The 23,619-nt window shown below is 43.0% G+C and overlaps 1 protein-coding gene across 6 annotated transcripts in view; it reads left to right on the forward strand.

The window, feature by feature from the left end:
* Lypd6b (LY6/PLAUR domain containing 6B) overlaps nucleotides 1-23,619 on the forward strand; it is a 167,851-nt gene that overhangs the window by 134,885 nt on the left and 9,347 nt on the right. For 2 of the 6 annotated variants that reach the window (XM_076569435.1, XM_042275273.2), the window contains exons 3-5: nucleotides 1,682-1,812; nucleotides 20,868-21,019; nucleotides 22,050-22,148. In XM_076569435.1, coding sequence (XP_076425550.1) covers nucleotides 20,905-21,019; nucleotides 22,050-22,148 — 214 coding nt within the window. In that variant the 5' untranslated portion in view covers nucleotides 1,682-1,812; nucleotides 20,868-20,904. Of the gene's footprint in view, nucleotides 1-1,681; nucleotides 1,813-17,534; nucleotides 17,639-20,867; nucleotides 21,020-22,049; nucleotides 22,149-23,619 lie in introns of those variants that run through there. The other 4 variants (XM_076569436.1, XM_042275275.2, XM_076569437.1 and 1 more) reach the window with 3 other exon arrangements.

A 23,619-nucleotide genomic window follows, 5' to 3' on the forward strand; every position in this document is an offset into this window, starting at 1 on the left:
CTAATAAGAATACTAAAGATAAATTTGGGTGGATGATGTCAAAACACAACACTTCAACTCTAGTGTGCAGTATAATTACTCACATAACAGGAAGTCAATGGTATACATGCTTTGGTGGTTTGAATATGAATGCTCTACCCCACCTGGCTCACAGATTTGAAATTGTGGTCACTAGGGAGTGGCACTATTAGGAGGTGTGGCCTTGTTGGAAGAAGTGTGTCACTAGGGGTGGGTTTAGGACTTTAAATGCTCAAGCCAGGCCCAGTCTCTCTCTCTTTCTTTCTCTCTCATCCTGCTACCTGCTGATCTGGATGTAGAACTCTCAGATACCTCTCCAGCACCATGTCTGCCTGTGTGCCGCCATGCTTCCTGCCAGGATGATAATGGACTAAACCTCTGAATGTACACAAGCCCCAGTTAAATGCTTTCTTTTATAGGAGTTGCTGTGGCCATGGCGTCTCTCCACAGCAATAGAAATCCTAACTAAGACACAGTGTCAGCAGTGTGTGACCATCAAGGATCTGCAGAACCTGTCTGTTTTCTTCCATCTGTCCTTTTTCTTCTCAGTACCAAGGATAGAACCTAGGGTCTCAACAGTTCAAGGCACATGCTTCACATCCCCAGCATTCTTCCCAAGGGGCTGGAGAGCCGAAATCCCTTAAGGAGCTTTGAAATAGCTCCCAGCCTTCCTCCACGCGGTCTCTTGCTAATAGGTGTAGAATGCTAACTCCAAGCCTTGCACTGTTTTATGTCCTGCTGCCTACTACACATTTCATGCCTCATTGCAAGATTAAATTTCCGAGCCTCCGGGATTCTCTCGATGGGTTTCATAATTAGCGCGATTGTTGGTTGGCGGTGGTCGCTGTGGCTGTTTTCCTGCTTTGACGTCAGCTTGGCACTTTGGCATCTTCAACTTTAGTTTCCTTGCAGACTTTTACTATCTTGAGTTCGTGGTGAGAAACCGGATAAGTGTTGCCTCTGTATCGGTACGGAGCACTGGTCATGTGACTTAGTGTCCTCCGTGGTCCCTGTCAGGCCTCACTGGTGCACAGTGGATGGAATGAGTGTTCCAGTGCATGCATTTGTACTGTTAAGTGCTCCTTAGAAGAAAACGTGGCTTTGCCTTCACACCTCATTTCTTCATTCCACAAACATTTGGACCTTTGTTCCATGCCAGGCCCATTGCTGGGATGAGAAACTTTTGGTGTAAAGAGACCTCACTATGGCGGGCTGAGTCTCCGCTTCCACACCCTTTCTTCTTCCCGCTGAAGGAGCTGGTGATGTGCCCTGGAACCACTGTATGGGCTCCAGGGGATTCTGGAGTTAACTGCGAACCCTCCCAATCCCCCGCCCCATTATCAGTGGATTGATTACAGAAGCCATCAAGGAGGATAACAAGGGTCTAAATCCCAGAGTAGGAACATCTCCTTTATCTCCCTGCACTTGGTACACAGCAGACGTGGTTGCTGTCTGCCGACTCACCCACAGATCTGAGAGCTGTGGCCGCCTGTGGGCTGGGGACACATCACTGATTAGAACAAGGACGGTGACTCTGGGGCCCCTTCAGATTCTCTTCGTCATTCTCACTTCACTGAACTATGGTTTTGCTTAGAGTTTAGAGGGCATCAGAATGCCAAGTTTGGGGGAGTGGGAATTCAGATTGATTCTCTTCCTTTGCCAGTGTGAGGTTGTCAGAGGAAAAGGCAAACGACATCAGTGCCCAGGTGTCAGCGTGAAGCAGCTGATTTGGAAAATAGTTCCTTTGAGGCCTGTTTGGATGAGAATCATTGAGATCACAAAAGGAAGCAGCTGGTAAGTTCTGGAAACCTCTTTTATATAAGCCCAGAATGTGAATAATGCACTAAATGGAGTGTATTGCATACATTTAAATATTTATGGACAAATGGTCCGTTCCTTAGCCTGCTGGGCCACGGCCCCACAACTCAACACAATTGTTTTTAAATTCCCATTGTCTAGATGCTGGAAGGTATTATACAAGAGATGATGAAATCATGTTAAACAAACAAAGAAAATACAGAACAGACCATTACAAACCAAACTGCTTCTTCACAGCAAGCCAGAGGAAGGAATTCTGAAAGCAGGGTCATAAGTGAATTAAAATGAGGGGTGCAGACCTCACACTTGAATTCGAATTCTCTCCTTGATTCACAAGCTTTGCGACCTTGGACAAGTTGGAATCCTCTCTTTGACCTTCAGACTCTTCATCTGTGAAGTGGAGATAGTAGTAGTTCCCACCTCACTATGCTTTGAGAATTAGAAGAATTATTTGTGTCGGGTACCTGACCCTCAATAGAGGCTAACTTTAAAAAGAAGTTACTCTGCATGAGGAAGTGGAGAAAATCATTAGCAAAGTATTGCAAAGTAATATTTGGGGAGGGCAGGCATTCTGTTTTAGGAGATGCCACAGCTGTGAATACAATGGTGTCTGGCACATAGTAGCTGTCTGTTAAATATTGCTTAAAATCTGAATAAACCTGTTTAGAGCATCTACAGGCATGAGGTAGGTTGTTTTATGAAGTGATCTAAATGTCCATTTCACATGAGGAAAGCAGAAGGAGTTGTTTGCACTGGGCAGTGGTAGAACTTCCAGACTTCCAGCCTAGAAACCACGACTCTTCCTTTCCCATTGTGGCACAGACATCGGTTCCACTCCCTTCCCCGGGAGCACATGATCCAAGGATGTCTTGTCCTGTGGCTGTGTCTTCCTGGGGACAACATCCCAGATCCTGTGTATAGAGTGTGAAGTAAAGATCCAGGAGGGGGTGATGGGCTCACATTGGGATGGCTGCCTGCAGTCACTGCTGCTCCCCATTTCCGTCTGGGCCGTGAGTTTGATATTCTGTGCATGGTAGAGAACAGAAGCTAGTTCTGGAGTCTAACCATTACCCAAAACTGGTCACTCGCTGTGGCTCTGGGAGCAGACCCTACCATGTCTCCTCTGAGCCCCCTGGAGCAGCCGCGCAGCCTTGGGCAGGTTGCATCGACCTTCTGTGTACCTTCCCCTCTTCTGCTCCCCCTTTCTCCAAACCTGTGCACCAGAGAAGGGAATGGACATTCTCCACCTCACCCCAGCCACAAGTCAGTACTCAGACAAGATGTGATGAACAAAGCCTACCTTTGCAGGAAGACCTACAGATTTCCCGAAGAAAGGAATGCAGTGCTGGGACCTCCAGGCTTCAGGGTTGTGTAAATCACTCAGCACAGACAAAGTTACAAAATTCAGTAATTTCCATTCTGTACCACAGCTAATTAGCCTAAGGAAAATGGTGACAGGGAATGCATTCCCAAGCTTTTCGGGAGGTAATCCTGGATGACTGGCTCCCAACAGTCTTGCACATTGTCACTTCCAAGATGCTGCATGTGAGGAGCTAGTATTTACTGAGGTCTTCCTGTCTCCTAGACATGATTCTTAGTGCTTGGGGAAAAATGAACTCACTCTCAGAGTTAATTTATTACCACCACCACTACTACTACTACTACTACTACTACTACTACTACTACTACTACTACTACTACTATTACTACTACTACTACTACTACTGCTCACTATTTTTATTATTATGCCAGTTTCACAAAGAGAAAACTGAGACACTGTAACTTGTCCAAAGCTATGCGCTCATGCTGAGAAACAGCTGAGGTAATGGAAACCTATCTAACTCATTCACTAAGCTGAAAAGAGGTCTTTTCACCCCTACTACATGTGTCCAAGGGAACACCGCATCTTTTCCTTTAGGGCAGGTTTTGGATATGGAGTCTTTTTGCTGAGGATCCAGGTGAGGGATTTCAAGCCTGCTCCTCTTGCCTGCAAAAGTAGATCTCAGAACCTGAAGTCTAGTCAGAGGAGATCTTGAGCTATTTCTATTATGTCAAGGAGCCCCGAGTAAATTACTTAGTCCTGAAAACCTGAAGAAGCATGAGATGGCCAACTTTGGCAGGAGGTCTTGATTAACAAGCTAGCTAGGTTTCCAGCTGCATCTCCATGTTTTGTGTCTCTGGGAGAGGAAGCTGCACTTGCTAGTTTTTGCATTCACTGGTCAATTGAACACCTGGAGTTGGAACAGAGGAATGCTTTGCCACTTCCCACAGGTCTGAGGGATTGGTCCTTGCCAATAACCCACAGTTCAGGACTTCATCTACACATTTGCTTGGGGATACCTACACTCCCCACACTTTTAGGGATATTGAAAAAATACAGGCCAATGAATATATAAGACAACTGTTTTGCATTTGTCCATATAATGTGATAATATGATAATTTCATTATCTTGTGTGGATTAGATACTGTTTATGGAAATTATGCTTCCAGTCTTACAGTGTGTGATGGTTATCTTTTATATACACTTTAGATGAGCCCTTCTAAACATAAAATGGGTTTGGAGTGGGGACTAGACAGAGATGGAGGGTGGAAAGGAATGGTTAGCACCTATGGATCTGTAGCAAAGAGGAAACTGATGTTGAGTCATCAACAGTTCACTGGCATGGGTTTGCCTGCCTGTTCTAAAAGATGGTGGTATTTTCTAGCAGTTTCTCACCTTACCTACATTCCAAATGTTTTCATTTCACACAGCTGTGAATGGCTTCCCCCACACTGTCCGGGAATGTTACCAACAGACTTTGCAAGAAGAAATGAGAATGCTGAATTGCTTGTTTCCCTTACACCCATTGCCAAGCAATAGACTCTAAAGCTAAAACAGAGCAGAACAAAACAAAAATGCTATTTTTCATTTTCCACCATTTGCATTTTTTTCTTTTAAAATTTATTGTCTTGTTTTTACATCTTAACCAAAGCTTCCTCTCCCTCCCCTTTTGTCAACCTTCCCTTGCCCCCATCTACTCCTCCTCCACTGTTTCTCTTTAGATAGAGGTGGGCATCCCATGGATATTAGGCATCCTTGGTATACAAAGCTGCAGTGAGATCAGGCACCCCCTCCTCCACCAACAGTGGATGAGGCATAGATTTTTTCTTAATGCATGTATGCATACAGGTGCAGGTCTATAAGGAAGCCAGAGGAAAAGGAAGGCCATCTTCTTCCTGTTGAAACAAGATGCCTCATTGGCTTGAATCACATTGACTAGGCTAGGATGCCTGCCTAGTGAGCTCCAGAGACCCTCCTGCCTCTGCCTCCTCAGAACTAGAATTATAAGCTTGCACTCCATGCCTGGCAATTTTTATATGGATATTGGGGGTGGAACTTAGGTCCTGGCCTCCTACCCTCTAAACTACCATATCACTAGAAAGAACTGTCAGGTTTTAACTGTGTAATAGGTTGGTAACTGGGAACTGTTAGGCCAATTGCTTTGTTCATTACACTTGTATTTTTGAATAAGCCATGTGTACTCGTGGATGGAAAAATCAAACGAATAAAATAGGGTACACTGTGAAAAGCCTTATTACTTCTGCCCTTGCATTCTGTATTTCTTTAGCCCTGTCACTCTAGCTACAAGCCTTTACTTTTCTTAATTTTCAGCATATTCTTATTGCATGTATTTATGTATATATAAATAAATACACATAAAGATTTCTATCCCAAGAGGTGACATGATAGTTGTGTGTGTGTGTGTGTGTGTGTGTGTGTGTGTGTGTGTGTACATGTGTGTACATATGCATTTATTTTAGTGGACATGGTTTATTTCTAATCCTTTGCTGGCACAGACAGTGATGTCATGAATATCATGGAGGATATTGCTGTGCATGGATGCAGGTCTCCCTGAAGGAAGAAATTTCCAGAATTACGATGTGGTGTCAAGGGTAAATGAGATTTGAATACTGTTGTGAATGATCTTTAGTAGCTGGAATCCCATCCCCAGCATGTGTAAAGGCCTAACTTCTGTGCCTCAGAAGAGAGCATTAGCAAGCATGTTGACCTATGAGATTGACCGAAATCCAGGAAAATTAAAATATAATTTTAATTTCCATTTCTCCTGTTTGGAAATTCTCCTGTTTTCTTAGGATGTTTAAGGACAGCTTTATTTGTGCTCTATAAAATGTTTATATCCCTTGGCAGTTTTCCTGTTCATTGCTCATAGGTTTCATGTGGATTGCTAGTAGCTGCTGCCATATCGGCAAAATTATCTTAGCTTTTGTCTGTGATTTGAGTTGAAAATATTTTCACAGGTTATTACTTGTTTTTCGACTTTGCTTATGGCACATATATTTTGTATATGGAACTTTTTAAAAAGCATGATTGAATTACAGAAACTTTAATTTTCCATTTCCTGTGTTTTGAATCATAGCTGGAAGGACCTTTTCCCACTCTAAGCACACCATTCTTATTTTTTTCTGTTACTTAAAAATTATGAAAAAAAATGTAAACATACACACATTAGAGGAAATAGTATAACAAATCTAGGGTGTCCACCATCCTGTTTTAGTCATTTGAAATATTACCCAGTCTTATCTATTGGCCCACTCATATTGAGAATATTAATACACAAATTCTAGACATTGTAGGATTTACTTCATAAGCACATCAATATATGTTAATAACTTATAAGAATTTTTTAAAGAAAATACTCTTCATAGCATTATTATGGTTAGAATTCCTCAAGATCATCTGATGCCACTTTGTATTTACATTTTCTTCTGGAATTTCCTAGCTTTGGATTTTGTGTGTAACATGGGGTATGGATCCAATTTTATTTTTTCTATCCATTCTGCTGTTGCAACTTAACTTTTTAAAGTCTGTCTTACCTTGCCAGTATATCTGAGTTTATTTCTGGACTTTCTATTCTGTCCTGTGTGTCTCTCTACTTACAGCATTGCACTATTTGAATCACTGAAATGTTAGAGCATTTTTAATGATTCTTAGGACTACAACTTAAATGAAGTGGTAAGGCTCTACTCAATCCACGCCGTGAAAAGATGGTGGAAAATACGATTCACAAACAGCTCCTCAGGTGGTAATGTAGAAAGTGGCGGTGTAGGAATAGGAGCTGACATCTGTGAGAGTGTTCTTGCAAATGAAAGGACCAGTAAAAGCAAACTGTACTGAACTGCTTCTTCAAGCTGTAGGTCGCGATAGTAGGTGGGATCCTGTTAACTTGGGCAAGAGTGAGTGAAGGATTTTGAATGTGCAAGAACCTCGGATTAATTCAAGATCAAATACATAATTCATCCAAGGTATTTCTGCAGTGCTCATCTGGGTTGCACCATGCAGCTTCACTGCAACCTTGGTTCTGAACATACGGCATGCATTCTTGGCACTGCGCATGCCTACACCCTACATGATGTCAGTGAGGACTGCCTGTCGGAACAACCAGCTCAGATTGAGACCATGTTATGCTGTGAAATGCAGTGTTTTTTACTGCCAACTCAGTCTTCCGCTCTTGTTAAAAACCTGTTTTAATTATGGAAACAAGGAATTTTAATATTCTCTACCATTATTTCTCAGCATGTAAGTATCAAATTAGTGTATCTCTGAGTTCTAGTGTGTTAGGGGGTTTGATTTTAAGACTTGCAAATTGTGTTGCTGACATAAGCTTCATAAAAACATTGTGAAATGCATTTTGGCTTGGAATGAGGACAGAATTTCCAACAATTTCTACAATGGCTATAAACATTACTTCCTCGTTTTGTGCAGCACATTAATGCAAAGTGGTATTCTCAGCATTGACTAATATAAAATCAGTATCAATCAACTCTAAAAAGTGTAGAAGATCCTCTGTGTCCTGCAAAATCAAAATATTCAGCCAAAATCTCTTGAAAGTTTCTTTTGATATTTATTTTGTGTGGGGAGGCACTCACAAGACAAGACATTTATACGGAGGTTAGAAAATAACCCTCTTCTTCTATCATGCATGTTCTGGGGATTGAACTCAGATTGTCAGTCTTGGCAGCAGGCACCTTTAGCCAGGAGGCTATCTTACCAGCCCAAAAGTTAATTCTTCATGTAAAAATAACCAAGTTTCTCCATCTCATTAGTATACAAATGTCCTTTCATCCTAAATGGTAAAATCCTATGTATGTCAAGAGTTGCTTTAACATGAAATTTGTTCTGACAAATTTCAGGGTTAGATTTGTATACCTATTTTATATACCTGGGAATGCATGAGAGTTTCTCAGACAGAAGAATCATGAGTCAGTAACATTTCTCTGCTCTAGAGAGTAGGAAAGGAAACAGTGAAAAGGTTTGGAAGTTGGAGCAAGGAGAGTGATGAGGAATTAACCAGAGAAGAAAGATGTGGCCTTGGAGCTTCATGCTTGCTTCTCTCTGGGCACTAGCCTACCCCTGGTTCTTCTCCTGGAGAGTTAGAAAGGCTGACAGTAGAGGAAGTTGAAATATTTCCTAGAGACCAGAGAGTGCTGCAGAGCAGGGCCCTGATCAGGTGTGTCAAGAAGGCTCTGCCACAGTGTTGTGGCTTTGAGCAATTCACAGTCTTGGCATCGGGTGACGCTGGGCCCCCAGGCTGCCCGCATACCAGTGGCTCTGAAGATATGAGAGTGAGCTGGCTGAAGATGTCACTCTCAGCCTTGTTTCCAAAAGACAGGACCAAAGCTACCCAGTGACACATCTTCCTGGAGATCTGGCATAGTGATCTGATGCTGTTAGTATAGAAATCACTGACAGAGTTGACCATGTTCTTTCATTGAAATGCTCCTGTCTACTGGACTCTGTCTGCACCTTCAACGAAGTTCAATGAAGAATGAGTGGACAAAATGTGGTAGATAGGTCTAGATTCTAGAGTGGGTAGAGAAGCTGAACCAGATTCCTGTATGATGACATAGTTCCCCTGTCAGCATCCTTAATGAGTTTAGCACAACCTGTGACCTCCCCAGCCTCAATTCCTTACACCTTGGCGATGACCACATCACACTTACCTCACAACCTTGTGTGGAGAGATCATTAGTGTCAGACGGGAATGTTCTTTAGGGATGAATCATATTGCATAGTGAATGTGCTAATTTGAGGCTTCTTGAAGTTTGGGTTCAGATAATTTCCTGCTGCTCAAGTTCAAATTCTAAAGAGTAAATGGAAACTGCTCTAGTTTAGAGTCTAGGGAATAAACCAGTTTCCTGACCATTTGTATAGAATATGGATGAGATCTCAATGTGCATTTTAAGCTCAACTTTTTTTGTTTGTTGTATTTTGTTAAGTGTCCTTGAGTGAGAGAAGCAGGTAATAGAAGAGGAGGAGGAGGGGGAGGGGAGGGAGACTTGATTAAGAAAGGTGAGTTCAAGTACACAAGGAAGGTCAAGGAAAGCCGTTCCCTTTACTTGGGCAAATGAAGTCAGTCGCCTGAGAACATTGTCCCTGGGCAGGGGAGCAGGGGGGCAGGGGAGGCTTGGGGTGTGGAAGATGAGAGGCCATCAGAAGAGTGAGAAAGCATGTTGCTCAACTTCTTGTGGCAAAATACTGAAGGGGGGATCAACTTAAAGGGGAAGGAATTACTTCACTTGCTGATTTCCAAGGCTCCAGTCCATGGTTGGGTGATCATGTTTCTGCACCATTATGAGCCAAACATCCCCAGAGCCTGACCCAGCATGGGTGACAGCTCACAATGCTGGGAACCTGGAGCACACTGCCCAGCCTGGAAGTGGCTCGTCTGGTTGGAAAGTGTCCTCTTCAGGTAGCTCAGAGGGCCTCTGCCCCTTTGAGATAGACTGGCTGGTTTCTGCTTCTTCAGGGCAGTGTGGCTTGTCTGAGAGTAATTTTCAAGCAGTCTTTATTTTTTTACTATTGGGAGGGAGGGGCCTAGGGAAACTGATTAGTCAGTTTCAGGGACTTCCTGAATCTATTTTGAGTTGTTTACTTCCTGCCTTAGGAGCTTCATTAAGAGATGGAATATTTCAATCCAAGGATTTCTGGATATTGTTCCATGGGCTAGTTCTCAGAGGTTTTAAATCTCGATAGCATATATCTTCAGATAATCATAGAATTTGAGCCTTATCTCGTCAGCTTCTGAGCAACAATACTGACACTGGCCGGTATGATAACCCGTCATAGAATAACGATTCTCTACAGTTAGCTTTCAAATTGACTTGGTAAGTTGACAAAGTGACAACATTTTAGTTTCCATTTCCCTTTAATTCTCAAAACTCTGCAAAATACATATATGATATCTTCATTTTACTGGTAGGAAAACTGAGTCTCATGGCAACTGAGTGAGAGGTAATAGAGGTGACAGTTAGAATTTCTGCTCAGGCCTGGTGCCTCCAAAGGCCAATTTTTCCCCATTATACCAGGCAGCATCTTTACTTGACTTTACCCTTGTGGTACTGTGAACCATGTTACCAGCCATTAAATATCGTTTTTCATGTTGCAATTAAACCGCTATTTAATGTACATAATTTTTCAGTTTCCTCTGGGAATACAAAATTATGCACATACATATCTTTATATATGTACATTTCCTTCTACTCCGAGTGGTAATAGTGACGATTTATTGTACAAGTGACACACTGTAACTTTGCTATATATGCAAGATACAGATTTTTTTCCTTAGGACTGCTTTTATAAGCTTGTCAGCTTCCAGAGAGTTCTTTAAATAATATGTTCTGAGTTTTGTGACTATGCAAAAGTCAGCACAATATTCTTTTGCCATAGCATGCAGTTTAGTGTTGGTTTTTAAATGCCCTTCCATTTCAGAATGATATCTACAGGCTTGTTGTTTGCTTGTACAGTTTATTTCTAGATGAAGAATTGAGAATAAAATTGAGCTAGCCAGGGCTTCATAAACAGTGGACAGTGACATAAAACCCCAGGACAGTGAAGAAAACAAGACAGTGTGTAGTACCAGTTGGGTTCTCCCCATGAGCAACTGTGGGTGCTGTAAACTGTGAGATTATTGGTACACTGGTTACATTTTTTTTTGTCAACTTGACACAAGCCAGGGTCATCTGGGAAAAGGGAACCTCAACTGAAAAAAGAAAAATTCTCCCATCAGATTGGCCTGTAGCCTGTGGAGCCTTTTCTGGATTAATAATTGATGTGGGAGGCCCCAGCCCACCGTGAGTGATGCCATCCCTGGGCAGGTGGTCCTGGGTGGCACAGAAAAGCAGGCCGAGCAAGCCGAGGAACAAGCCAGTAAGCAGCATTCCTCTGCGTCAGTTCCTACCTCTGGGTTCCTGTCTCGCTTGAGTTCCTGCCTTGGTTTCCCTCAATGATGGACTGTCATCTGGAAGTGTAAGATGTAAAAAAGTCTTTCCTCTCCAAGTGGTTTGTGTTCATGGTGCTTAGCAACAGCAACAGAAAAGCAAAGTAAGATAACTGGTGAATCAGTCACTTAAACAGACGTGTAGGTATGCTTTTACAGCCTGGCTTAGACAATCGGGTCATCCCATAAAATACATGTACACACTGACACATGTGCACACATGCACTTGTGGGTATCCCTAGATACACACACAAATATGTGTTCAAATGAACTTATTACCTATGATTTCTGCTTTAGTACATTCGGTCATGTTAGAATATGTTCAGAAAAATTAAAAGAAGAAAAACACATGTACGGACACACTACTTTAATGTTCATTTTTAGGTCATCTGAGACAAAGCAAACCGTGCTCTATGTTACACATGGAATGGCTGAGAATGCTCACGTCCCCCCCTGGCAGCACACTGCTCCACTCCACAAATGTAGAGTAATGGATCTTTAGCCAGCTGTTAGGCATTTCGGCTTGGGATTCTATTGAGAGAGCTTTGATTGGTTATTAAAGGAAATGAGTTTAGTAAAAGAAGCACAGGTGTGGATTATAAAAGCAGTGCGTTCTCTGCCCACCCTGTGTTTCTGTTGAGTTTGTGTCCACACAGTTCTGCAGGAGGAGGTGCTCAGTTACAGCAATGTCATGACCTGTGTGTCTGCAGCCTTCTGTAAGACTTCTGTTCAGTTAGGTCTTTTCCTCAAGCTGAAAGACATGCCTCTTCTATAAGGAAGGGAAGAAGAAAAACCCCACTCTTGTAATCCTGCAAAAGATGTCAGCAGGATTACCTTCCAGTATTATGCCTTTATTCTTTTGAGTATAGGCAGGGTCTCACTATGTAGCCCTGGCTACCTTGAACTCAAGGCTGGCCTGGAACTTAAAGAGACTCATCTGTTTCTGCCTCCAAGTGGTGAGATTAAAAGTGACCACCGTAGCCCATTTTTTAATTGGATTGTTAGGTTGTGTCCTTTGCCCTACAAAAGCTTCTCAGTTTCAAGAGACAATCAGCTGAATTAGAGGAAATGTGTGAACTGTGGACCAATAGCTGAGGAGCCCCATGGTACTGGACTAGGTCCTCTTGATAGGCAAGACAGTTGTTTGTTTAGGAGGCCCCCAGGCAGTGGGATCGTGACCCATCCCTAATGCATGAGTTGGCCTTTTGGAGCCCAGTGCCTATGGTGGGACACTGTGCAGCCTTGGATTCAGGGAGGAAGGGCTTGGACCTGCCTCAGCTGAATGTACCAGGCTCTGCTGACTCCCCAGGGGAGACCTTGCTTTGGAGGAGGTGGGAATGGGGGGTGGGCTGGGGGAGATGGCTGGGGGGCAGGAGGAGGGAGGACAAGGGAATCTGTGGTTGGTATGTAAAATGAATACAAAATCTCTTAATAATAATAAAAATATCTTTATCACATTAAAAAAAGTGACCACCACATCAAATGACAGCTGTCCCTGGAGCTCATCAAACCAGATCTCAGGTGTGATCCTATGTCAGCCAGTGCACTCTACTACAGGAACTCACAGCCGTATTAATTTAAATATTGGAAAAAGCTGTCTATTTTGACAGTGATGAGTTACATGTTCTACTGTGTCTCTCTCAGCTCCTGAGAAGTACAGAGCAAAGGGTAACACAGCAGAGAGAGAATGCTGTTCATGGAAGGAAATCCACCATTTCTGGGCTCTTTTCTATCCTGGCATCTAACTTATGTTTTTATTCAGTATGTAAAAAATATTACTACATGAATGACTTGGCATAAGCTTCTTAAAAGTCATTTACAGAAGCGAATTGCTAAGAACTATTCCACCTATATGAAGGAAAATCTCAAATTTAGTCAACACATTTGTATTAGATTCCGCTATAGATCAATGATCATAAACGTCCTTCAGTGGATCATGTGACAGTCTTGATCCCAGGCCACTGCTGTAGGGACAGAGTGGAACTTGTAAGGTAGGTCCGAGCTGGGTGTGGTGGTGCACTTCGGAGGCAGAGGCAGGTGGATCCCTGAGTCTGAGGCCAGCTGGGTCTGCATAGAGAATTCCAGGCCAGCCAGAGCTACTGTATCAAAAACAACCAACCAAATCAACACAAAGAAAGAGAAAGAAGAGGTGGGCAGGACCTATCGGGAGGTCTTTAGGTGGTAGGGGAATGTTCTCAAAGGAGATAGTGCGGCCCTGACCCCTTGTTCTCCCTCTCTTCTGCTTCCTGGCCTTGAGGTGAGCAGTTGAGCTCTGCTGTGTTCCTCAGCCACGGTGTGCTGCCTCACCACAAGCTGCAGACATCGAGCCGACTGATCATGGGAGGAAACTTCTCGCGCCAAAGTGAACTGGCCTTTCTCTCTAAGTTGGTTATTGCAGATACTTGGGGTGACAAAGCTTCCTACCATTTATCCGTGTCAGTGGAACCTGACAAATCAGTCCGGACCCGTTAAGTGAAACCTCCTTCTTATTATTAACCAGACAAGCCTTTGAGTCTTGTCCATGTGTTTTCTTTTTTACCATCTTCTAGTATCTGGAAAGCCTTCTGAAAGGGCATAAAGTTATGTCTTTGACAAAACTGCAGTTGAAAAGCTATAACCTTGAAAGCATGTTTTGGCATTTTCTTAAAACTTGAATCATCCTTTAAAATTAGGAAGAATCTGAGTTTCATACTTATTTCATACTTATTATGGCCCTGCATTACCTCACAATTAGATTTAAATTGATTTGCATAATGAAATTATTTTAACATTAGCACTGTTTTAGGCATTATCATTGACCTGGTTACATGCAACAGATAATGAATCACATCTCTCCCATCACAAAATGTTCAGCTTTATGCTTAGAAATGAGGTCACTTATGAGGTTGTCCTTTGTTTGATGAGAATTTTTTTGTTTGTATTTTTGTTGTTGTATAGTTTTTCAAGACAGAGTTTCTCCAAGTAGCTCCAACTGTCCTGGAATTCACTCTGTAGACCAGGTTGGTCTCAAACTCAGATCTGCTTGCCTCTTGCCTCCCAAGTCCTGGATTAAAGGCATGTATCATCACTGCCCTGCTGCTTGTATTTTTTAAAGCAGTGTGATGAGAATCTAGAATATTATGGGAATATCGTATTATAGTTATGAGTCTTTATGCATAACTGGAATTCTCCATTAATCTACTTCCATAGTATCATATGTTATTAGAAGTGGAAGGAGTATTGGTACAAAGTTTTTCACCTTCCCACTTGGTTGCAATAGGAAGAATTTCTGAGTCCTCTTAAGAAATTAGTTCAGACCCCAACATTGTCCCACTTGTTCCAGCTAATATGGAATAAATTTGCACAATTATATCTTTTGATCAGATCTTTAGTCTGGTAATGATGTGTATAGGAAGGGGAGGGAGGGAGTAGAGGGTGAATTTGGCACTTAAGATTCTTGAGGTTAAATAAAAGGTACTTTATATATTAATAGTCACTCTGAAGCCCTACCACAACCCGAGTTACCAGCACAACTCTGAGCCCCGCTTTCCTTATTGCTAACGGGGGCAATACTTCATACTCTGTGGTTGTCTGATTAGTAACTATAGAGCTGGGATTTTAATCTGGGAGTTTTTGAAGCTAAGGCTATTGTTTTTATTTCCTCTCAAAGAATATTGTCAGCCATACCTTCAGTGGCCCATACTGCCTTTTGGTATCAGTAATTTATAGGAACTCAAGGATTTGTTCCTTCTTATTTACCATTTTAAACTAAGTGCTCAGCAGAATCTTGCTATAAGGGTGTGACTTCACATTATGAACTCTCAAGATGTGGAGAAGCTGAGCCCTCCACAAATATTATGTCCCATAGAGAGCAAACCACCCCACCTGGTAGAAAGCGAAGCTCTGGGAACCGGCTCCCAAGCCCAGGAGGGCTCATCACCTAGCCTTCAGCATCTCTGCAAGGAAGCAGGTAGACTGTACACCCCCTGGCACGCTTCCAAAATTCAACAAGACCCTGAGCATCTCTCTTCACCACCTTGCTTTCCCAGCCAGAAGCAACTGGTACCCCACTCTAGCTGTAGATAGTAGCGTTTTCTTCTGGCAAGTTTCACCTTTCCAGAGGAGTGTTTTCACCTAGTCTGCTCTTTCCCAGTAAGATTACAGCGCTCATTTTGAATTTCCACTTTGCTTCCAATCCTTTTTTTTTTTTTTTTTTTTTTTTTTTTTTTTTTTTTTACAAGCAAAGCCAGGCTTATTAAGATTGTCATTAGTGTACCTGTCTGCCGAGTAAGTGGTGCTGCAGGGAGGTGTGAATGTGAGTGTTGATGGGCATGCTGGACTCAGAAGGGCTGCTTCCCTTCAATTATCTCTCTTCATTTATTTCATTAGCAGTTGCAGGTCCTTGTGTGCTTGCTGACTCACACTCTAGGAATTGTGTAAGAACTGCAGTCTTTACTGCCCGGCTTTGGTCACTTGCGTTTCTGTTAGGAGTCCATCATTGAACAGCTTTGGACTTCCTGCCAGTTCTTTACTGTGAATATCTTTGTTTTACTCACTCTGAAAGGAGCTCCATCTAGGTCATAGATAATGATGTTGCTTCCATTCCCAAACATATTCAGTGAGTATGTGGTGTGTGCTGAGCATACATCTGAGGAATATTTAAAAAAAAAGTAGATCCTTTTACTCCCTCAAAAGATGTCAGCAATATGCTGCTTCTTGGGGTCCCCACCAGCTTTGCAGAAGTATCGAGTAGGTGATGACGAGGACCGGGGCCTGGGAAATTGCTCTGCTTCTGAACCACATGCCCTCCCGTGAATCAAGCCTTTTATTCTGGGCAGGTATGGGCCAGTCTCAGGAGGGGGGTTCCTTAACTTACAAACCTGGCTACCTGCCCTTCTGAGAGTTGCTTCCTGTATCTCTACAAATAATGCCTGTAAGAAGTCTCTCCCCTCTCCTGGCAAAGAAGCTGTTTGCATTCGGGAGCAAAGAAGGGACTCCAAGCAGGGAAGGCGAGCACCACACACATGGGGTTTCTGTCCAAGCCTGTCTCTGGGAAACATGGACGAAAGCAATAAGCTCTCGTGGAGGAAGATGTTTTGAGCTTCCATTGACTGTGAGGGTTGTAGATGCACATCCATGGCAAACAGTGGAACTTTTGTCTTAGTGTCAGAATAAAAACATTCTCACAGGAAGCCAAATCATCGACAGCTATGTTCTGAAAGCAGTAAACAGCAATTTTCACCATTAATTGGGTTTCAAAACCCTCCACCCACAGAGGTATATCTACACACACAGTTTTACCTTAGGAACCTCATGGGTTACACCTTATCCTATATGAAGAAGTAATGGTAGTCTGTGTGATGGCCATGGAGAAAACAGCCTGGTTTACTCCATCATGCATTGTAGATCCCATCCCCTCCATGGGACACAATACAAACTCTCCAGCAACCTTGCCTGTGACAGAGACCGAGCTGAGTGTGCCTGCTCAGCAAAGTCTCCACAGACTCGTTGTAGTCCAGAGGCTCTGTGCAATGATTCTCAGTGCACAGCAACTCTGGGACCTCTATTTAATCATTCCGTGTTCATTACCCTAATGCCCCCTGCTTGTAAAAAAATGATAACACAAACCTGTATACCGAAGAAGCTAGAACTCGGCACTGCTCAGGAGACAGTGTATGGTAATACATTATAAAGCCTGCTCAGGAACTAGAAGGCACTTTTATCTAGTTCATTCCTCATTTGACAGGCAAACCTTTCCCGTTTTAGAGAATGTTGCAAGAACAGGGCTTGGCCGTTTCTCTTTGAAGTGGGAATGAAAATAGTTTTGGCTGTGTGTAGATGCAGCACGATGGGACTCAAGCCTTTGTTATGCATTTCTCTAGTCGTCAGACGATACAACGGGGGCAATTTTGAGGGGCTGCTGTGTCAGTGACGGCATGCCTGTGAGCCTCAGCTCCCTCAGATGTACAATGGTAACGACCCAGGCTCTGTAGTGTTGTTTTAGAGCATGGAGAATCCAAAAAGCAAGTCTTATGCTGAGACCAGTTCATTTAGATGTGTGTGTGTGTGTGTGTGTGTGTGTGTGTGTGTGTGTGTGTGTGTGTGTGTACATACACATGTACAAGAATGCTTGTGCTTATGAAGGTCAGAAGTCAAGGTCACTTTCTACCTTATTTATAATAGCATCTTTTATTGAACCTGGGTGTCACTGATTGGCTAGGGTGACTGGCTTGTTAGCTCCGGGGATCCCCCTGTTTCCACATTCCCGTGCTGAAGTTATACACACACACACACTGCTCTTGTCTGAGTTCACACTCATCAGGCACTTTACCGACCGACCGAGTCCCCTCACCATCTCCATTCAGTGGTTTGAAGCCTTTGGCGGGTCTGAATTCCACCTTCCTCTGCCTCCACCATCACTCACATCCCTTTTGTTCCAGGAGCAGCAAATACAGCCAGGCATTGGGACCAGTGTTTCTAGAGACACAAAACATGTGTGGTTTTTGTTTCAACTTCTTGATTTTCCTGGATCCAAATCTTTAGGGTAAGTGCTTCTGTGATGTAGTTTCATCCACTACCTGACTGTCTATACCCCCAAACCAGTGCTCTGTGTGCTACAGGCACACTTGATGCTACCCTTTTTAGTGTGTGTGTGTGTGTGTGTGTGTGTGTGTGTGTGTGTGTGTGTGTGTGTGTGTGTGTGTGTACACATGGATGTGCGTGAGGTATGTGCATGGACGCTCATGCCTGTGTGTGCATGCAGAGGCTAGAGGGGGAACATGGATGTCCTACTCTTCTCACTCTTCGCTTCATTCCTTGTTCAGTGAGAGACCAGGAGCCAGACCAACAGCCAGCAAACCCCATCGCTCCTCCTGTCTCCACTTACACAGCATTGGGGTTATACGCGTGCATGGCGTGTACCTGGTACATCTGTGGTGCGCCTGTCTTTTTATATGGATCTGAGCTCAGGCAGAAAGTGCTCTTACCCACTGGGCCATCTGTCCAGACCTGTTTTCTGCAGTTTCCTCCATAGGATTGAGTTGCTTTCTGGTTTAGCTCTTGCGTCTTCTCTTCGTTTAGTTCATCTGTTCAAATGTCACTTACTCAGAGAGGTGTGTGCAGACTGTCACATGTGATGCAGCCCCTCGCCCTCCTACCAGGTTATCACCTTATTGCTTCACCTTTATGGCATTTATAACTGTCTCAAATTATACCTCCCCTGCCCCCCCACCCCTGCCCCCACCCCCGCCACACACTTTGCGTTACCTTTTCCCTCTAAAATGCAGTTTTCATGAGAGGAAAAGGCATTGGTGGGGAGTCAATAATAACAATGTATGAGCCATAGTGGGTGTCAACAATGTCATGTTGAATGAATAAGCGTTGGTTTCCAAGGGAGATTACTTTAGGGAAACCTAGGATTTTGATCTGTAATTTGGAACTGGGAATTTGTTCACAGCAGTAAATGCTTAGGAGAATTAGTCAAACTCCAGGCACATAACTAACTCAATAGTTCAAAGGTTGTCTGTGCTTTAGCCAACTTTATTCCCACAGCTCTACAAGTCAATGTTACTACTCATTTCATAGGCACAAAAACTGTGCTCTAGGGAGCACCCAGAGGTTAATGAGCTTGAACCAGGCATCACAGGGGTTGAGTCTAAATGCAGGTATTTGAGCCAATGCTCTTTACCACCCAATAGAAAGCATTACATGAACATAGCCTCAACTGTGGCTCAGCACTCCGCTTCAAGCTTAGAGGTATGAGGTCATGGAAACCTCAGTTCAAAACTGCTATCATTATTGTTTTACAGAGAGGGAAGCTGGAATTGGGAAGCTTCAGCAACTTGTCCAAGGTCCCATAGCTCCTTAGTGATGAAAGGGGATCGAAGTGTACAGAACATGAATCCGAAATCCATGTTCTTAGGAGTCTTGCCCATATAACACAAACAATGTGGATTGCTGTTAGAGCTCAGTCATTCTGAGGTTTGGTGGGGGTGCGGGAGAGAAGAGCTCATCTCCTCATTATAAAGAGTCTCTCTTGGGATATTGGGTTCTATCCCTTGGCTATAGATTCATTTAACGTTGGGATGGACCAATTTAGATGTGTGACTAAGAAAAGCAGAACTGTTTTTTCAATATGACCACTTCATTTGATAATGTCTGTTTCTTCAGAAAGGACCTAAGAATGAAATGTGGAAACATGACTACAAAAATCTCAATTATGGTTACTAAAATAAACTAGGAAAATGGATTTAATATTTCTGGGTCTATGTGTTGATATAAATAAAACAAAATCTATAAAGTTTAGCCCTGTTTTATTCTCAGAAATTCCATACCAGTGTGCTTTCTTTCACTGACTACACCCATAGTGACTCAGACTTGCCTTCACAAAGGTCCTCTGTAGGGATGGCAAGACTTTATTTGATAGTCAGTTCAGTACCCCTGAACTGTTACATATGTGTTACATATGTGCAAAAAACACAGGAGATGAAGTAAAATCCTGGAATCCACACACTATTACCCTGACTTCAAAAAAAGTTAATGTAAAGAACCATGCCTGAATATGTGGATATCAAGCCACTTTTCTTTGAAAATTTCCCTAAGCCACTGAGACTGGTTGATTCAGCAAGAAGAAAATGAGTCTGGCTGATTCTATTGAGCTCCAGCATTTCCACAGAACTCTTATTATGTGTGTTTCATTCAAAGCTATGTGATCCTATCTGAACCTGTATTTGATGCTCACAATTATCCAAATGTGTGGGTAGTGTGGGTATTATTAAGCCATTTTACAGATGAGGAAATTGAGGTTAATAGAGTTTAAAGAGCTCGCCCAAGGTCAAGAAGCTAATAAACAGCAGAGCCAGCACCTGAACCTTGGGATTCCAAGTTGCATGCTGTCTTCTGCAGCCCACACTCACCTTTCCCTGGCCAGATGACCTGTCAACAATGAGACTGCACATTTAACTATCTCCACAATGCTGGCTGCCCAGGGTAGAGCCTCTGGGTCCTATGGGGGCCCGAAATATCATTCCCTTTACTCAGCACTGTGTGCCTGTCTCTCATTCCATCGAGTTTCAGTCCCATCTGCTCAAAGGTATGAACACAGTCAATCATGTTTGTGGACCAGGGGCATCATTATGTTGTTTCCGGTATTCAACTTTGATTGTTTCCTCTGGAACATCCTGGTGGTTGGTCCTTGCACCCAGTGTGACAGGTGCTGGTGGAGCTGGCACCTCACGTGATGGTGCTTCCTTCTCTTCTCTGCCTCTGTGAGCTCTGGGATCAGCAGAGATTTTAGTTCAGACTTATTGTTCTTTCGTCAGTATTTACTCCGCAGGCTTTACTTTTATGGTTTCTGCCAGGATTTGATGGAGTTGCAAAACTGATCAAGTGCCTCTGTTTACTCAGGGAAAGGATTTCAGAAGTAAGTGGTTTAGTGACACCAGGTAAATAAACCAGGAACCAGGCTTGATTGAAATAAAAATGCATGATTCAGCACAGCATCTATGGCTAGCCTCAGACACAGAAGGAACCTGGTGTAGCCAGGCCAATGCCAGATGCTTGTGTTCCTGGACAGGGAGGGTCACTGGATGTCCTGTTGAGATTCAGCGGGCCAGTAGAAGACAGTAATTACTTGATTTTAATCTCAGTGATACTTGTGGTACTGACCCTTTTCAACAGGTGGAATAATTGAGCTTTCCAAGCAGAAGCCAAACACAACTCGCACCAATGTATAGGAAACAAATGAGCTGACCCAGTCTGTGTTTTCATGGCAGACATACGACTTGAACCTACCCTATCCGGGAGGTCAGAATGCTGCTCCTCTGCCACATTCTGGCTATGACCATCCTTCAGATGCTGATCTTCTCAGAAAACTGGGTATTTGCCAAGAACATTAACTTCTACAACGTGAGGCCTCCTCTTGACCGTAAGTAGGGGCTGTGGTCCTCATGTCTGTTTGTTCGAACACTGTCCCTAATCATGGCTTAGTAGATATTCAGTGATTTCTTCATCAGAGAAGATTACCAGCTGTGCAAAGTTTCTGCGTAAATGATGCACCCATTCTTTCAAGTGGTCATTAACACCATTTGAAAACTCATCAGAGAGTTTAAAATTGGGAAGAGACCTGGGTCTTCATTACGGTGATGCACAATTAATGGTGCATAAAAGTTTTGCCACTAAAAGTAGTCAAATAGTAATCCAGAGGGTGAGATGTGGGGCATGCTTTTCTTTTCCTTTCTCCTCTTTGCTTTTCAAATGCTTTCCTGGTGCTAGTGGGGATACACAGCCAGGGTAAGGGCTGTCTTCATCCCAGCCCTACATGAGGTGTTCGCCATTGCCGTTCTTCACTTCACGTTTTCTATACTATTTAGACTATCTTCTCTGTCTCTGTCTATCTCATTCGTGTGTGTGTGTGTGTGTGTGTGTGTGTGTGTGTGTGTGTGTGTATGGGTGTGTATGTATGTATGTGTATGTGTGTGTGTATATGTGTGTGTATAAGTGTGTGTGTGTGTGTGTGTGTGTGTATGGGTGTGTATGTATGTATGTGTATGTGTGTGTATATATGTGTGTGTATAAGTGTGTGTGTGTGTGTGTGTGTGTGTGTGTGTGTATGCAGGTGTATATAAACTCTAATGCCACTATCATTCTTGCCCATTCCCTCCACCCCTCTTATTTCAGAAGATAAACTGTAATAGAACCAGTCCATGAATCGTTCAGAGTAGCTCATGGAGCCATTTCATTTCTCTATAGTAGAAGATTACAGTACTAACTAGAAGGGAACAAATGAAAGGACCCCAAGCCAGATGGGTCGATCGCGCTTTCGGGACAGGGACATAGGCATTCCCAAGAGGATGTCTAGTATGTTTTGTTTCATCTAATAAAGTTGCTAATTTTGTGCTATTTTCGATGTTTGAAAGTTTTGTCTTTTTGTGACCTGACTTCCTTTTTCTTTAAAGCCACCCCATTCCCAAACAGCTTCAAGTGTTTTACCTGTGAAAATGCCGGGGATAATTATAATTGCAATCGATGGGCAGAAGACAAGTGGTGTCCACAGGGTGAGTATATGAGCTTGGAAGACTCTTCCGGATTCTTTTGTGTGCTCACTTTAATTAGGTCCTTCCCTTAACTGGAAGAGATGGCTTGTGTAGTAGATTAGTGGGCCAACAGCTCAGTGGCATTCTAGAGGGGTCCTGGATTTCCTGTGAAAGACTATCCAGACAACAGAATATTATGGGAGAACCTGAAAATGGCTGACACAGCCTCAACATGTAGTTGATGCATCATGAGGGAACATTTCTTAACAGGTATTTATCAAGAAGACAGAAACCACAGTGTTGACTAAAGTGTTCAAACAATTCCAGAAATGCTTGATGATACCTTAGGAACATCCTACTTACTGGCTTAAAGCAAAGAAAGGGTTTCAGTCTACTCTAGAGATTCATTGATGCTTGGGAAGCTCATTCACTAGCCTAACAGACATCTGATTACCCTTGGTAGTTTACTGACACATCTTTAGTGCCCAATCCGGTGCCTGGGTCCTAACATGCACTCAGTAAATACTTGCTGACAGGTGAATGGATGCCTTTGACTAGGTAGCCATGGGAAACCTTCTCTGAATATACATTACAACAAAGATCTCAATGGCAAGACAAGGAAACCAGATGGAGATCTGCAGGAATAGCGTGCCTGGAAGGAAAATCTCAAATGTAAAGGCCTCCAGAGTCAACAGTTGGCATGGCCTCTTCAATAACAGACTGGCCACTGTGGCACAGCGGGAGATAGAGAAACAATCTGAGGGAGACCCATGTTCAAAGATGTGCAGATGTTTCTTTTTGTGCTAGAGTGTGGAAGTCAGAGCACATGAGACTGATTGTGATATACAACATTGCCTTGTGGAGAATGCAGAGCTGGAAACAAAGAGTCAAAGAATACATCAAGGGGCAACTGTCATCACTTCTGCTTGGAGGGTGGGAATTGGAACTTCCAGAGGAAGAAACAGAGTTGTAAGGAAACAATGTTGTCATACAGAGTCGGAGCTCAATCAGACAGAATGCGTTCATAGGAGTTTGGAACTGAGAGAACTATAGAGACTGGGCTGTTCTGATTTTAGGTTTCCAGAGGCAATGACCCAAGAAATACAAAGAGCAAAACAGACTTCCAAAGTTAGAAATTGTTAATTTGGGTTTATTACCATGAATCTTTCTATACTATATTATTTATAGTAGAATGGCCTGATTTTATCCAGATATAAAAAAGCTGTGGTACGCCCCCCCCCAAAAAAAAAAAAAAACAACCCACTACTGGCTACATTACTGAGAATCATGGCTAAGTTAAGTGTGCATGCCTGTGACTTCTGTATTAATCAGGGTTTTTATTCTTGTGAAAAGACATCATGACCATGGCAACTTTTTTCTTTTTTCCAAAATGGTTTCTCTGTGTAGACCAGACTGGCCAGGAACTCACTCTGTAGACCAGATTGGCCAGGAACTCAGAGATCTGCCCGCCTCTGCCTCCCGAGTGCTGGGA

The sequence above is a fragment of the Peromyscus maniculatus genome, chromosome 4 (genome assembly GCF_049852395.1).
Source record: "Peromyscus maniculatus bairdii isolate BWxNUB_F1_BW_parent chromosome 4, HU_Pman_BW_mat_3.1, whole genome shotgun sequence".
NCBI lineage: Eukaryota > Metazoa > Chordata > Mammalia > Rodentia > Cricetidae > Peromyscus > Peromyscus maniculatus.